The sequence below is a fragment of the Triturus cristatus genome, chromosome 11, assembly GCF_964204655.1.
Source record: "Triturus cristatus chromosome 11, aTriCri1.1, whole genome shotgun sequence".
In the NCBI taxonomy this organism is placed as follows: Eukaryota; Metazoa; Chordata; class Amphibia; order Caudata; family Salamandridae; genus Triturus; species Triturus cristatus.
Genome location: NC_140594.1, coordinates 353,112,023 through 353,129,846, shown reverse-complemented (window position 1 = coordinate 353,129,846; position 17,824 = coordinate 353,112,023). Strand labels below are relative to the sequence as shown.

The 17,824-nt window shown below is 45.0% G+C and overlaps 1 protein-coding gene across 1 annotated transcript in view; it reads right to left on the bottom strand.

Annotated features, from left to right (window-relative positions):
- SRRM4 (serine/arginine repetitive matrix 4) overlaps positions 1–17,824 on the bottom strand; it is a 255,091-nt gene that overhangs the window by 56,656 nt on the left and 180,611 nt on the right. The window contains exon 7 of the mRNA XM_085633486.1: positions 4,009–4,101. Within this exon, the coding sequence (XP_085489612.1) occupies positions 4,009–4,101 (93 nt within the window). The remainder of the gene's footprint in view (positions 1–4,008; positions 4,102–17,824) is intronic.

The window sequence follows — 17,824 nt, the reverse complement described above, 5'->3', positions numbered from 1 at the left end:
GGCCTCTCTCATTTGGCCATTACTGCTTGGTCCGTCATGCCTCAGCACCATACCGAGTACACCGGGGCCGACCGAGCATAGCTGAAGAGTTGGGCCTGGTCAGTGTTGCCCACCGATGTTGGTCCGCACACATCTAGTGGCCCCTTAGCCCAGGCTTGATCTACCTCTAGATGGCAGGGGGTGCAGCTATTTCTGGCAGCTGACCTGCATCACTATGTGTGTGACGTGCTGTATACTACAGAGCACTGCTTTGTCGCTTTGGCTCTCGTCTTCTATTGGCACACTTCACGCCTGGGTTTTTCGGCAGTTCAATGCTCTACAAATTCACCAGGATCCATCCGCCTTCCTTGTTGGAACTTTACAATCTGTGTAAGTAGGGGGATTTGTGGAGCAGTAGGAATCCACATCTATGCCATTCCTCCACAACCCATACCCCCTCAAATTAATGCTTTTATAATACAGCTTAACACCGTTCTTATGCATACAAGCCCTCGTCTCACGCTTATTTCAGAAATAATGACCATTGCATATATGGATGGCAGGGTGCTTCAGACTGTTCTCTAAATAAGATATGTCACTCATTCACCCTTGCCTCCATCACTGACTTTTTTCTTTAGGTTCCCGCAGATTATTTTTGGTCTCCCAAACCCATTCCCTTAATTTCTGCTGTTGGACCTGGCCCTTTTGGCAGGTTCACCCCTAAACTTTTTGCATTTCTCTTAGCCTTTTCCCTGTGTAGTGTTGGTGGTTTTTGGCCTCTGCGCACTTTAGCACTGTGGCCCAGTTTAAAGTGCGTGTGCGCTCTGAGTGTGTGTGGTGAGATTTGCCTGCCCTCCCATAGGAATGCATGGGGGATATGTGTGTCCATGGTAATTCCTGGTGTGAGAGGAGTGTAGGGATGAGTTTAGTATGTGCGAACTCATGAGAATAAATGCTGAGCAATGGTGTGCACAGATTTATTGTGAAAGGTGGAGAAGTGCAACTTTTAGAAGTTGGCATTCCTGTGTGCAGTATGTCTGCCTGCCTGATGTGGAGTGTATGTCTGGCTTGTGATTGACAGGTGCTGGATGGTGTGGGGAATTCCAGGAGCCAGGGTGAGTAAGCCCAGTGGGGAATAGAGAGATCTGTATCTAGATGGGAGGGAGGAGTTGCACCTGGGACCTGAATAGGGATGTACCTTCCCTCCACAATGCTGGCTCCACCTCCTGTGGTGCGTCTGATGTCTCTGCCCTGCACTGTGAAAGGGGAAGAGGAGCTGGGTAAACAGAGTGCTCCAAATCCCCCCTAAACCAGTTGCATCTGGTTTCCCCCCAGCCCTGTGCATATAGACAAAGGAAAAGGGTGTATAAAAGAAGGGGCTGTGACCCCATGAAAAGGTGCTCTGGTGTGCTATAGCTGACTTGAGGGGGGCCTGATGCTGTTGCTGGGCTCCAGGAGGAACCGCCACTAGGGACTGCCTCCCTGCTGGAGGGCCCTGTGAGCTGGCCTGCCTGGGCCCAGCCTTTGCCCCCTTGCTCCTGAAAGGACTTTTCTCTGGACTGAGCGCCTAGTTGGATTTTTGCTGAAAAGCGCTACCTCCTTATTGCTGAGGAACACTGTGCTTCTTGCGAGCGCTTTTCTTTTATTTCAAGGAGCGCTGGTAGCCTGCAGCGCAAGGTTGCAGCGTGAGGGATTTCCCTGCAGTTGCCAATTCCTGAAAGCGGGTGCCCACCACACGTATTTGTGCCGATTTTTGCTACTCTCTGAAAAGGCGGGTGTCCACCCCGCGTTATTGCCGTGTATACATGCTTTTCAAAAACCGAGCGGGAGCCCATTCCGCATCGGTATCTTAAGGAGCGGGTGCCCACCCCGCATTGCAGTACTCGGTGGCGGAAGCCCACCCCGCTATTGTCTTTATCTAAAAACGGGAGCCTACCCCGTATTGACCCCGATCTGCACAGAAATCACCGCCGCAGCCCGGGGAAACAAAGCACCGCAGCCGCGACACAGAAGCCAGGCGGCCTTGCCTGGTTGTGGGTGGGCCTAGGAAGGAAGTCTGGGAGCCTTGCGGGCTCCCATTGCAAAGTCCTGGGTCCCCGGAGGGGGCCCGGGTGAAGTGTGGTGAGACCGGACGAAGGCTCGTTGGTGGGGCTCCCATGCTTGGAGAGAGCCCCGCATCTTGAAGGAGAGCCCCGCGCTGCACCAGGAAAGAAGCAGGAAGCAGGCGGGAGCCTACCACGCGTTCGTGCGAAGCGACCCCACAGAGGAGAGTCCCGCATGGCAAGCACCAGCCTGGAGACCAGAGAAGCGTCCCCAGACTGTCCCAGTGAGTGAGGGCTAGGCAGGGGACATGGCCGCATTTCACTACTGCTCCCACAAGAGGGGCATCTCCTATTTTTAGAGGCAGTGCGCTCTGACATTTGGGGGCATGTTTGTTTTAGATCCTGTGTGCTCCAACTTGTGACATTCATTTAAAGAGCCCCCGAGAGGGGCTGCATAAAGGGAACCCGCCCGGTGCTGAAGTTTCTGAGCGGGCCGCTCCAACGAAGGGCCTAATTATTGTTAAAGGGCCCAGAGGGGCCCGTGCCTTCCCACCCAGGTGGCCATTTTCACAGTTGTCCTGCGAGAGCGCAGGCAACTCCAACGAGGGGCATCGTTAATTGGAGAGCCCCAGTGAGGCCCTGAGGGCACAGGTGTGCCCGGGTCTATTTGCATACTCACAGCTGCCCTGCCAGACAGAGGGCAGCTGCAACGTTCTGGACATGGGTTCAGAGGGCACAGTAAGTGCCCGGCCTTTTCTTTGATTTTCACAACTGCCCAGTAATTAGTGGGCAGCTGCTACGTTTAAGTTGTTCAGTGCGCACCCTTACTTCGCTGCATGCGCAGCCAGCCCTGACTTTTGTGGGACATAAGACCTTTTGAGCCCCTGTGAGAGACCAGTTGGCCTGGGGCCAGTTTCAGTGCTTTGTGCCCCCGATTGGGGCACTGGTTTTATGCCACTTATTTCGTAAGGTGCATATGCTTGTGATGCCTAATGTAGTTTCATACACAAGGTGATTTATGCCTTCTCTGTTTTACATTGCAGGATCTCAGGCTAAGTTCCTAACTTAACCAGTAGTTACTGGTTGTGCGCTACATTGACTATTTGTGCTACATTTACAATTGGTGATTTGTGATGGTTCTGACAGTGGCCCCATTGGCCCTGTCATGTGTAAATAGTCCCCTGTGAATATTGCCTAGTGCCAGTTGGCACAGTGTATATTATGTGATTATGTTTCTAATGTATTTATGACAATACAAAGGCTATTTTTATATATAACCTTGTGTGGAGTTCCTTTTGTGGTGTGCCTGGGGTGTTATTGGTGTGCGCATGCGCAAACGCTTTACACATTGCCTCCGGGATAAGCCTGACTGCTCATGCCAAGCTACCAAGGGGGTGAGCAGGGGTTATCTTTGGCGTGTAACTCCCTTGCCCGGACTAGAGGGGTGGTCTCTGCTTGGCTTTGGCGCAAGCCTCAGCCAACCAGAGATCCCATTTCTAACATCTGCTTTTTCTCACTCCCCCTGGCATTAAGGAAGATTAAGTGAGAGAAATTTCTGGTGCTCAATAAGCTAAATACACAATTGGTGTATTGGTTTTTGCATATGTAGCTGACATAAATATTGTTACTGTTGAATTGATGGTATGACTTCGTGGGAGCCTTAAGCAATGCACATTCATAAAAAAAACATGAAAAACTATTCATGCTCAGAAAAACCTCATCATACTGATGTTTCGCATGAATGATCATATGTTTATAAAGTAATCATATGATGAATATATTATAATTATATCTGCGCCTCAAGGCAGCTAAATGTTGATTATCTATTAGCTGGTTGAGGAGTCTTGCTTAACTCCCCACTGAGCGAGAGCAATATTTGACCACACAGGAAACATTAAGTAAGTGAGGTGGACTTGCAATGCTGATACAGTAAAAAACAGCTTAATTATACAAATATAAGAATGACAGATTCTGAGCAGAATCTTACCTGCTCGCACAGCTGGAGGATCGGGAGTGAGATCGTTCGGAGCGAGTGCGCCTGCGCCGGCGCCGATGGGATTTTCGCGGTCGGCCTCGAGAACTTTGAGATAAAAATTAAAAAAAAACACATATTGTTATTTGAGGTACAGTGCATATCCCAGGGCACAAAGTGAAAAAATAGACAACGAAAATTTCCAATTGACATTAGCGATAGAGATGTCTTTTATAACACAGTTTTCAAATGATAACATCTTTTATGCATCACATTACGACACACATTCAATGTTACAATTATTTTCCTACATAGCTTTAAAGTTAGGAGCTAAATTGAATTTGCTGGTACAAAAGAGTTCTCTGGAAATGTTCAAGAGAAGGTTTTGCATATTTAAAGACTGACAATATTTATTTGTGGAAATGAGGTTATGATCCTTCTAAAGCATCAGAAAAGAATCAAAATTCAGTATTTTTGCAATAAAACATTTGTATTGGTAATTTTGGTGAGTAGATAACATATAGAAGTATAGCTGAGTAACAGTAAAGTATAAGGATGCTTTTCGCCATGGGGCTGTGAGTGACAGCAAATAGACAACCGCAGCAAAGCACGAGTTGTCTAAGATGGCACTCAGAACCCCAAGGTGAAAGACACCGCCCTAACTCCCTTTTAGTCCATTCCTAATTTTATGTTATGTATGGTTCCAAAAAGCATCTACCCCTGCTTTGAACTTCTATACAGGGGCAGATGAGTGTTGGGGAGTCATACACACCATAGCCTCTCCCCATGTACACAATCTGAAAGACACCTTACCTGTTTCCCTTTACCAACCCTTTTCGCTGCCTTCCTTCCCTCCCCTGCTGCTGTGAGGTACAGAGATTAACCACATGCATACTGCCGGTGTCCAGTAAAAGGTATATACATATATCAGCGGAAGCTTCAATAGTGTGCCACCCTCCCCATCCTACAGTGCTTTGAGGGGTACGATCCTGCTACATAAAGTTTGCGAATTGTACAGTGTCCACACTAACTTTTCAGTCGTTAAGGCTCACGGATTCCGATTGCCTCTAGTTTTGTGCCCTCTCGCTTCGCTAATGCAAGGCAGAGGAATGCCGCTGAGATGTTTACTAGCGACATCTATGGGGTGAGTGTAATGTATCTGAACCTCTTCTAATGTACGTGTCACTTCCTCACAGAAGGCTTTGATGACATTGTGGTAAATAATTTCCTTTACCGGGACTTAATTTGATACAGAAACATAATAAAATAGCTCAGTAAAATGAGAGGCAGAATCCGTGGTATTAGAGGTTCGGAATGGGCTTTATTCCAATGGACGATTATAATCGGTTGCTCCAAGTTCCATCACCACGGAGGTTCAGGAAGTGAAGTACATACTTTATTGACAAGAAATGACTTTTATAGTACATACATTACAATGAAGCGAATGCAGTAGGCGTAACAATTGATAAGGAAAATGACTATTCATATGCGTAACCGAAAATGGGTGTAATAAGGAGTAAAAAGGAACATAATTGGTTATGATGTCACATATAGGTGGATCTATAAGATAATACTTGGCATAGATGCGCGCGCAGCAGCATGACGTGTGATTGACGTGCAACTAGGGGGTGAAGGGGACTTGACATTTAGCTCTACATGTGGAGACGAAAAGTCTGGGGGGTCAAGTCAACCTAATCCCAAATCATATCTAACATCCTATGTTTAAAGAACTATGTTATCCACAAAAGAAGGACTCTCGGACAGAATCTATTCTATACTGACTGTGCGTGCGTGTACAAGCGTCTAAGTGTCTACACTGAATGCGAGGGGGTAGGAATATTCCATGGTAACGGGGCTATGAATTACTTGCATGAGGACAGAGAAGCCGAGCCTTTGCTCAGTAGCTGGAAGAATGTTTACTTAATTTGCTAGGCAGGAATGCATCGGCTAAGGAGTGAAGCAGATAATTCGAAGGTGAAATACAGTTCTTGGCAGAGAATAGGCTGATGTCAGGCTTCGTGAGCCGCGCAGAGAATGAGACAAAGTTCATGGTCACAGATGCAGGCTCAGACTCGAGTTTTCAGAGACAGAAGGCAAGAGGAGTTTGATGACAGAATCAGGGCCTACTTGCCTGGACTGTAAAATGGCATAAGTGAACCATACAAAGCCGGTGGCCTTTCGTACTTAGGAATGGAATATCCGGCCTATTCATGGCGGATCTGACAGAGGACATGTTGACGGTGGACGCACATGATTTTGCGTCTTCATAACTGGAACTGGAGGGAACATACATGTACTTGTGACATGCACATAGAACCGTTGGGGTCCAAGATAGGGGACATAACTGACCAGAAAAATCCATATTTCCACATTCCCTCCTTGTCCCCTACTTGCCCGTTAAGAGATATCAATCTTCATCAATCCATTGATCTGTTCATATAACATCATTTGTTCTTCTTTCTTCTTCCGTGACGAATAAAATCTTGGTGGTGGAATACACGATGTGGCACATAGACCACAAATCGCTGGTCCACATTGTAGACACAGACAGCAACTGAATAGTATGAGAAGGCCAATACCTAGGAAGGATAAAACTCTCCATCCCCAGGCTGATATCACACTCCAAAACCAACCGGACCACGTCCAAGTGCCTGGGTTCTGGTGTATCTGGCTTACAATCTTATGAAGGCGAGTTATGGCTTTATATACCGATGGCGAATTTTCTGGTATGAATACGCAGCAGCTTGATCCGATGACCCTACAAGCTCCGCCCCTATCAGCTAGGATGACGTCAAGGACAAGACGATTTTGAAGCACAACAATCCGCATAGCAGACTGCTCTTCTGTTAAATTGCCTAAGGCGGAAATAGTCTCATTCACTACTGCTTCAAGGGTTCTAGTTAATCTACGTATCAGCTTACTATTAGTAACAGTACCTATATAGGGAAAGATGCCTTTATTGAAATCTACATACTTGTCCCATGCCGTCTCAGTATAATCGACAATTGGGAGATCTCTCCGCTCTCTATTGTGTACTAAATGAATATTTCTGTAATAATCAGGAGGAGCTAGGAAAACAGGTGGCAAAAGGAATGCAATGTAGCAGGTACCATCCCAATCTAGAGGTAGACGCATATATGCAGTCTGACCACATATAAAGTAGGAGTGGCGATAAGCTCTAAATGAAGATTTGCCTTGATCACTGAACTCTACTGTAGTAGTGCATTTACTATGGCCCATATGTATGGAACCAGCTTTTCTTACACACAATTCACCTTTCGCTGGGAATACTGACATGGTGGGTAAAACTAGTTCAACTTCGGATTCGACATTTAGAATCATGAGATTAGGTGTAAAGTTACCTAATCCATATACTTCATTTTCTAGATCAGTTCCTGTTCCTTTGGGGCGACCCTCCTTGTCAGGGTAACAGACTTTGAATAAAACTAGGTTCAGATTTCCCCATACCCAATGGTCTTGATAAACTGCTGTGTCTGAGTCTATGGAATTGATTAAACTGAACCATGCTCCACAGGAGCCATTATGTGTAAACGGATGTGGAAAGAAAGGCAGGACTCCTTCATAATTCTGATAGGGAGGGAGCCGGCCACACACCCAACAATTAGTGGCATTACTAGTCTGATGGGAATGATGTAACATACTAATGAAAGTGTTATTGCGCAGCGCAAGTCTATAAGACAATTCATGCGGAGGTAAGTCACTAAAAGAATGTTCAGCAGTAACATTGTAAACATTTCTGGCAATAGGGTAATATATGTGCAACAGTATACTTGCAGTAATTATTAAAAGACTCAAGAAAAACAAGATTAATAATGTCACTATGCAGTGGCTACGCAGTGATTTACAATACGCCTGTCGTTTCAACATTTTCCGGGTGCTTTCTCTACTCAGGTCCAAGGGATACATGTCAGAGACAATTCAACCGCTTCACCTTGGAGAGGACTTAAACAATCAAATTGCTCGACTGGTTGGGCCTAAGCTTTAGTTTATAGTGTTCAGAGTTGCTCTGTTCAACAAAAGGAAGTTTTGAGTCAATGGGTGAAGACACACGAGGTGGGCTGTTTACATCTGCAGGAAGTCCATGAAATTTCTTGATATGACTTGAATGAATCCAGCCTTTCCTGCCTTCAATCTTCACGGCTGTTCTTGTGGTCAGCAGGACCAACTTGGGTGACTTCCACCTGGGCTCCAGCTGAGTCTTTCGATCGAAATTCCTCACAAGTACGTGGTCCCCCGGAACTACGTCATGGGGTTTCATCTCAGTGTTGTCGGGAAAGGCTGCAGCTACCTGTGAACGACAAGATTGTAGTGCAGACATCAAGGAAGCCAGGTAATCTGTCAGCATATTACAGTCAATATCAGTTATTTTGCGTGGTATGGGCGTCCCCCACATATTTGGTGGTCTGCCGAAGATCACCTCATACGGGGATAGCCCTGTTCGAGAGTGTGCTACCATTCTCATGTAAAAGAGTGCAACGGGTAACGCTACTACCCAGTCGACACCTTTCTCTCTGCATATTTTGGACAATCTGATTTTCAGTATCTGGTTATGTCTTTCTACGAGACCTGCTGCCTCGGGGTGTCGGACACAGTGGAATTTCCACTGATAACCTAACAGAAGTGAGACATGTTTCATTAATTCGGATGAGAACGGCTGGCCGTTATCTGAGTGAACAACACGTGGTAAACCGTATCGTGGGAAGAATTCTCGAACCAATTGTTTGGCAGTAGTCGGGGCAGTGTAATCTGAAACCGGGTATGCCTCCGTCCAACGGGACAGAGCGCAGACAACTACGAGAACATATTTGAATCCTCGACATCGTTCCATCTGGATATAATCCATCTGGAGTACTTCAAAAGGGTGATTAGGAGGATGAAATCCACCCTGTTCTACGGGAACGCTTTTTCCTGGGTTAAACTGGCAACAGATCATACAGGTACGGACCTTTTGTTTGGCTGCTGCTCGCAAATGTTTATTGAACCAAATGTGTTGAATGCTGTCTAGCATAGCTTTTTCTCCGAGATGTGCTGGACTATGTGTAGTGTTAATTATAACTTGGACCATTGAATCAGGAAGGAACCATACAGACTTTTCCTTCATCATCCATCCTTGGTCCGTTTGGATCCCTCCTAATTCAGTCCATTTCTTTATTTCGTCTGGTGTAGCATGTGTCTGTATGTCAATTACGTCAAGAGTAGGATCTTTAACTGTCATACAATGTGTCGGTATCGGGACTATTGTCTTTGTCATGTCGGGGGTTTGAGTTTGAGCAGTCTGTTTAGCTGTTCTGTCGGCTAGATCATTGCCTTGGGAAATGATATCAGTAACCTTCGTATGAGCCTTACATTTCATAATTGATATTGCAGTGGGTAGATGTATTGCATCTAATAAGGCATGAATGAGGGGTCCGTGCTGAATGTGGGCACCGTGGGAAGTTAAATAACCTCTCTCTCGCCACAGCACGCCGAAGTCATGTACAACTCCGAATGCATAACGTGAATCAGTGTATATGTTGACTTTTTTATTCGTGGCTTGAATACAGGCTTGTGTCAGAGCGATGAGCTCTGCGGCTTGAGCTGACAAAGTATTTATACGATTAGTTTCAATGACTTCAGTATCTGTTGTGACTGCGTAAGCAGCCACTAACTCTCCTGTACTTGTTCTCATACATGAACCGTCTACATACAACGTCAGGTCTGGATCTGACAATGGGACATCGGTTAAGTCTTGTCTGGGTTTCGTCGTTATTGTAATAACTTCAATACAGTCATGAGCTAGTGGGTCTGTTCCGGTTACTGGCAAAAGTGTGGCAGGATTCAATGTGTTACAGCGTCTGATTTCTATATGTGGCTGAAACAATGTAAGTTCGTACCCTGTAAGTCGCGCTATAGTCAAGTGTTGTGTTTGCGTTCTATTTACAAGAACCTCTACTGCGTGTGGTACTTGAACTGTCAATGGATGTCCTAACACTATGGCATCGCTTTGTCTGATTGCTAAAGCTGTCGCTGCCACTGATTTTAGGCATGCAGGCAAAGCCTGGGCTACTGGATCTAATGTACTAGAAAAATAAGCACATGGTTTGTGTGCTCCTGCTTGTTCCTGTGTGAGTACTGACAAGGCAGTACCTTCGCGTTCTGTAACAAAAAGTGTAAACTGTTTTCTGTAACATGGCGTTGCTAAAACAGGTGCTTGACATAAAGCTTTCTTTAGGCTTTCAAAAGCTTGTGTATGTTCCTGAGTCCAAGGGAGAACAGTCGATGCGGCTGCCTCCTGTGTTGTCAACTGAATGAGTGGTTTTGCTAGAAATGCATACTGAGGGATCCACTGCCTACAATATGAAGTGAGGCCTATGAAAGCCCGCACCTCCTTTTGCGTCTTGGGTATTGGCATGTTAGCTATTAACTGAATGCGGTCGGGTGTAAGCTGCCTTCCCTCCTTGGACAGCGAGTGTCCAAGATAAATAACTCGCTGGACACAGAATTGCAGCTTAGAAGGGGACACCTTGTGCCCCTTTCCGGCCAGAAATTGTAAAACCGTCAGTGAGGCTTTTTCACATTCAGGTTCGCTTCTAGCGGTGATCAGCAGATCATCGACATACTGAAGCAGAGCAGTGTTAACTGGCATGTGGATACTGTCTAGTTCTCGTTTCAGTGCTTGGCTATAGATGCTGGGGCTTTCTGTAAATCCTTGAGGTGCGCGTGAGAATTTAAAGCTACGCCCATTTAAACTAAATCCGAACAAATATTGGCTTTCCGGATCTATTGGGACGCTGAAAAAGGCATTCTTGAGATCAATTACAGTAAAGAATGTTGCTTCGGAATCAATAGCTGTCAGTAATGACGAGATATCTGGGACCACAGGAAATTGTGGCACAATGCATTTGTTTAATTCGCGCAGATCAATAACCAATCGATAGACTGGCGGGGCCTTTGGATCTGTTCGTTTAAGAATCGGAATTATCGGTGAATTACATACATTGGAGTCTGTTTCCACAACTACTCCTTGGGCAATGAGCTCGTCAATGATTTGTAGTAAAGCCACTACAGCATCTGGTGGTAACTTGTATTGTCGCATTCGTGGTAGCACCACTCCTGCCTTTAATGTGACTCGATATGGTGTAATATTCATGCAACCAACATCAGTAGGGCCTTGTGCCCATAGATGTGTAGGTAAAGTCTGCAGTCGGGAATCCATGTCTCTAGACACATAGTGACCTTTAAAATCACGTAAAAACAATCTTACTCCTTCCGGAGAACAACATATTATAGCTCCTAGAGCTTTCAATGTTTTTATTCCTAACAGATTTTCGGGACATGATTTAGTAAGCAATAAATCTGTAGTTCGGGTCAAAGGTCCTATCGTAAGTGGAAGAGGCTGTGACACTTCATTAACAATAGGTTTTCCTGAAAAACCAAGGGAAATATTCTGAGAGCCTGAGAGGGGTGCCCCTGGAACTTCACTACGTTTTATAGTTGTTCGACTTGCCCCTGTATCGAGTAAAAATTTTCTATCTTGGCCTAATAATTCACTATGTACATAAGGTCCTTCTTGATCTACTGGGATTTCAATAAGTGGTAAGTCAATTTCCCTCTCTAGGCTTTTTCATGCGTAACGCTGATACTCAGGATATTCATACTGTGCGGTCTGATACATTTGTCGTGTTGTTGTCTGTGTGGCAGCAACAGGCAGCGCTGGTACAGCTGGCACAAACTGTATAGACTGTTGTGCGGCTGGCATGGCCTGTGCATGCTGCGGAGCTCCTTGTTCATTCTGATCTTGTCTGAGTGGCCGTGGTCTTTCTTGTGTTTTACCTATGGCGATATTATGTTTTAAAACTGGACAATCGTGTACGTAATGACCTGGCTTTTTGCAATAATTGCATGTCCCTTTTACAGGTCCTGCTGAATCGGAATGTGTCATACCCTTTTTATGTCCTTCAGCTGGAACTGTCTGGGAAACTAGCATTTTCATTTTCGTGTCTTTCATGCGTCTGTGTTCATGTTCTTGTTCCTCTCTAATTCTATTGTGATGGTACTGTAACATTTGTAACATTTGTGATGGAGTGTTACCTTGCCAGGTACTCTCGAATTTTAATACTCTATTCTTTACTTGGGGCAGGGCATTTTCTACTAATTTTGTTACAAACAGATGCGGGTATGATTCGCTACTTGCTTTTATGCCACTATTTATACCAAAACATTTTTCAAATCGGGCATAGTAATCACTAGTGTCTTCATCTTGCTTCTGTTTACAGGCTGAAATTGTTCCCCAATCTTCCTTTTTCGTAGTTAATAAACGTGGCAGTACCTGTACTAGCAAACCTGGTAGTGCTTTAGTTTTATCCCCAAGTCCTGCTCCTGCAGTTCGGGCCTTTTCTTCTGCTTCTAATACTGACCATTCTATCTTTTGGTCTCCTACCTCCCACTCCTTTTCCCTGAGTTTTTCATAAATGCCAGCAGGCATCAATACCTTTAATATTGTCATAATGTCGGGATAGGTATACTCTCCCATGAGTAACATGTCTTTAATTTCTCGGTGAAAACCCGCTGGATCTTTGTCATGACTGGGTACCACTTTCTTCATTTCTAACAATTCTATTTTCGATATGGGCGTATATACAAATACGCGCTTAAACTCGTTGTCCTCGCCTTTTATTGGGTGCACTTCTCGTAAAGGATTCTGTCTATCCATGTGATACGTGGTTCTTTCCTTGACGGGTAATGAGACACGGTCTGAACATACAAAAAGAATATACTGCTTTCTTGATTCTAGAATTTCTTTAATTAATTTAGTACCTGAACCTCTCCATTTATTCATAAGTAATTCAGTCAATATGTCAGGTAAGGGACCAGGGTCCGAATGCTGACTCCGATATAGTATAATGAGTTGTTGAATCATATAAATCCCAGCTAACCTCTGTTCATCTGGGGTGAGATTCAAAAATGTGCGTGTTACTGTATCATCACTATATTTTCCGGGACTGTCCACCCAATGGACAGCTGCCCTGGCTAAATCTTGTTCATCCATAGAATCGAGAAAATGATAACCCCTTCGTTCTCGGAGTAGTTTGTCGGCGGCTTGGAACGAATGCTCGTTAGACCTGATGTTAATTATAGGTATTTGGAAATTCCTGTTATTATCTGGACATATCGGACGTACCGGGTCAATAAGGCCTCTATTACTATTACAAGATCTTCCTCTTCCTACATAGGCTATGGTGTCTGACTGTCCTGTGGGCAGTCCAGACCCTTCCTCCTCGTTTTGTTCGAACTCGTCTACCGCTAATCTTTCTTCGTGTAGGCGTTCTATTTCTTTACGGATCTTTCGGCACATGGCTATTATACAATTTTGTTTATCATGTCTACCTTCTGATATATTCTGGCTCCATCTAGTAAGGATTTGCATTGCTTCCGGGTCTACCCCCGGTCGGTCTTCATTTCTGATCACACAATTTATGAGGAAACGTAACAGTTCCCCCTGTATCTCCACTTTCTGGTATTCCATAGCTCTGTTAATACATTCTGAATCTCGCCCTGTTTGGACAAAATGATATATTTTATCTAGATGCGCAGTCATTCCTGGTAACTTCCCTAAATACACTGCGGCTCGTCTGATACGTAATGATGCCAAGGTCATTTCGTCCTCTTTGCCGGGCACAGGGTCATATCTACAATCTATAAGAAGTTCCTTAAGCGTACGGGCATTTACGAGTTTGGGGGTACGTGAATGTGCTGACTCTTGAAAAGTAAGTTTATTTATTCTGGGTGGCGTAGAAAAAATATTGGTAGCACCTCCCGTAGCCCCATCTGGGGTGTCGGGTGTGAAAGGATTCGTTGAACGTGACACAGCAACTATAGGTGTGGACACAGCTATAGAAGTAGCTGTAGGAACAGATGCAGAAACAGATGTGCTTGCCGGAACTTGTGACTCGATCTGTTGCTGTAGAGATACTGGTACTGGGTCTTGGCGTTGAACCTCCCTGGTATGCGGTCTATGTGGGGCGGAATTAGCATACTCGGGAGCTGCGTCATCTAAATACGATGAAAGAAAAACATCTTCTGCGGTTCTAGGATGCCCCTTAGGATGTACCTTTATTGGGAATAACGGGGGTGGCAAGTCTTTCGGTATCTCTGGAGTAGCCTTAGGTAATCCTTCGGCTAGGAGGGGATACATACCATTCATAAGGGCATTTCTTTGTCTATCTACTTGTTCTGATTTCACTCGGATACCTTCCTCAATTAATAGATTTTCTCGAACTTTATTTGAACTCTCTTTATTCTTTTCTTCCTGTCGGAGTGCTTTTTCTGTGCGTCTATGAGATTCTTTACGCCATAACTCAACGGCGTCTTTCTGTGACTGTCTGATTTTCCTTTTCCATAACTCTTCCTCAACTTTCATGATACACTCTGCATCCCAGGTTCCCGCTGTGGGCCACCTCTGACTTTCTGGTAATTCCTTGGTGTAGTCTACCCATAAATCAAGAAATAATATAGCGTCTAAGCCATGTTTGTGATACATGAAGTGCCCTGGAGTGTCCCTAGGAGGAATAGGGACGGCTTCTTCGAGTACCCCTTTTCTAGTAGTGATCTGTCTTAATTTCGAAAAGAGCAGCATATTGACAACTGATCCGATACCTAATCTTGAACACACTTAATACAAAAGCACAATAATGAACAACCATTCATACCACAATATGCAGGACGTTTAACACATTAAACATTAAACATTAAACATTTCTTTTTTTTTTTTAACCTTTAAAATAACCAACAATGATGATCGTCTGCATAACTAATCACCAAGCTTAATTTCTTGACAATAACTAGATACTTCGGAATACTTGATATACTGCTAAACAGTACATATACACTGCTAAAACAGTGCAGACCGGATTTGTGTACCCAAACCCGTCTTGACCGGCACAACCTATGTGCACGTCAGAAATGCCTCCCCAGTAATGGTACTCACCGGGTAGCTTCGGAAACGGAAGGCCTCGGAAACTGGACTTGGACCGGACTCGACTCGACTCGACTCGTCGGAAACTGGACTCGACTTCGAACTGGTGGGCCTCTGTATACCTCGGATCTTGCTCTCTCAGCTAGGCTCTGGTCGGGATACTTCGCACTTCTCACCGCCTCGTCTGGGTGTTGATCGCAGCCTCAGTCGCCCCCGCTTGACCGGAGGGAGATACAGGAAATCCTGCTGGTACGCGTTATTGTCCGTCCAGCTGTGGCAGGAGACCGGGCCTGCAACTCACCGCCGGCGCGTGAGATGAGAAAGTGTCCCTATTCGGGCGCCATTCATGTGGTAAATAATTTCCTTTACCGGGACTTAATTTGATACAGAAACATAATAAAATAGCTCAGTAAAATGAGAGGCAGAATCCGTGGTATTAGAGGTTCGGAATGGGCTTTATTCCAATGGACGATTATAATCGGTTGCTCCAAGTTCCATCACCACGGAGGTTCAGGAAGTGAAGTACATACTTTATTGACAAGAAATGACTTTTATAGTACATACATTACAATGAAGCGAATGCAGTAGGCGTAACAATTGATAAGGAAAATGACTATTCATATGCGTAACCGAAAATGGGTGTAATAAGGAGTAAAAAGGAACATAATTGGTTATGATGTCACATATAGGTGGATCTATAAGATAATACTTGGCATAGATGCGCGCGCAGCAGCATGACGTGTGATTGACGTGCAACTAGGGGGTGAAGGGGACTTGACATTTAGCTCTACATGTGGAGACGAAAAGTCTGGGGGGTCAAGTCAACCTAATCCCAAATCATATCTAACATCCTATGTTTAAAGAACTATGTTATCCACAAAAGAAGGACTCTCGGACAGAATCTATTCTATACTGACTGTGCGTGCGTGTACAAGCGTCTAAGTGTCTACACTGAATGCGAGGGGGTAGGAATATTCCATGGTAACGGGGCTATGAATTACTTGCATGAGGATAGAGAAGCCGAGCCTTTGCTCAGTAGCTGGAAGAATGTTTACTTAATTTGCTAGGCAGGAATGCATCGGCTAAGGAGTGAAGCAGATAATTCGAAGGTGAAATACAGTTCTTGGCAGAGAATAGGCTGATGTCAGGCTTCGTGAGCCGCGCAGAGAATGAGACAAAGTTCATGGTCACAGATGCAGGCTCAGACTCGAGTTTTCAGAGACAGAAGGCAAGAGGAGTTTGATGACAGAATCAGGGCCTACTTGCCTGGACTGTAAAATGGCATAAGTGAACCATACAAAGCCGGTGGCCTTTCGTACTTAGGAATGGAATATCCGGCCTATTCATGGCGGATCTGACAGAGGACATGTTGACGGTGGACGCACATGATTTTGCGTCTTCATAACTGGAACTGGAGGGAACATACATGTACTTGTGACATGCACATAGAACCGTTGGGGTCCAAGATAGGGGACATAACTGACCAGAAAAATCCATATTTCCACAACATCAGAGTCCCACACGGTCTGATAGAACTACCTCACCCCCAGGCCACACTGACATACTGCAGAGGAATCCCCTTTCATGCACCACAATCTTTGCTTGATGGCGTATACCCGAGCTAGGCATTTCAATGGTGTGATGCAGCACCTTGCCAAGATAGCAATTTCCCTGGGAGCCATGAGTGTCTCTCCCCAATCTGCATCTTCTAAGGGTTAAAGCAGCTTTACTTCTCTGAGTGTGCAGGTGGTATGACCATCACAGGAGAGATGTTTTCTGTCCAAACTCTTGCCCCGCTACATCGATGTGCAGTTCCTTGTACGTAAAACTAAACAGATATAATTTAATGGTGGTGCGCCTGACCCACCTTTCAACCCCTTCAACTTTGCATCTCTGGAACATGCTCAATTTGCCCCAATTGGTCTCTAATCCCTGAGAAGATTCCAAACTCGTACAAGACTGTTGGCCCAAGGGCCAGATCGTTCAGGATAACTAAGATAGGTGAGTCGGTTGTCTGCATAAAAGGACACCTTATTTTCAAGAGTATAATACCAGTGGAATCCTGGGACCCATTCGTCTAGGTGGCGTTGTATCGCCAATGGCTCGAATGCCGGAGCAAAGAGCAGTGGCGACAGTGGACAGCCCTATCAGATGCCATGTAGCATGGGAATGGGTCTGACACCACACCATATACTCATACCTGTGGCATGGGCCTCCTATATAGCAATCTGACACAAGAGATAACATTTGGGCCATGTTCAATTTAGAAAACTGAAGAAATAGTCCCATTGAAGGCTGTTGACGAGAAGGACTGATAACGGGTCTCAAAAGTGCTGTAACAGAGTCAGTACATTGACAAATATAGCAAGTGATTTGTGTTTGCATAAAGCAACTTTGGTCTTGATTGACTAAGCTTTGTACAACTGTAAGTACCTGATTTGCAAGTACCTTCGTTATGATCTTAGCCGCTGTATGCATCAACAAAGTAGGCACATTGGTATGCAGAGAAACCTGACTTTAGTATCACTGCGATACCCGTTTCACTCAGTGCTTAATTTGAGACAGTAGCTGCTGGTGGGGTCCACCGGCACTTATTTTTCATGATCTGACATTTTCTGAGAGCAAGAGAGAGAAAAAAATACAAAAGGGATAGAAGGAGGGAGAGAAATACTTAAAAGGGAGAAATCAGGAACCTGCAGGAGTGAGACAAAGGGCGGGTACTATCTAGTGGATTAATGAGCCCTGAGGTGGTTTGAAGACTACGCAGCCTTGGTATTCAGTGCTCTGACATCTAATGGCACGAGCCACGTGCTCTGAGCAGCGTTTTGGGCACTGGCACTCATTCTTTTATTAATT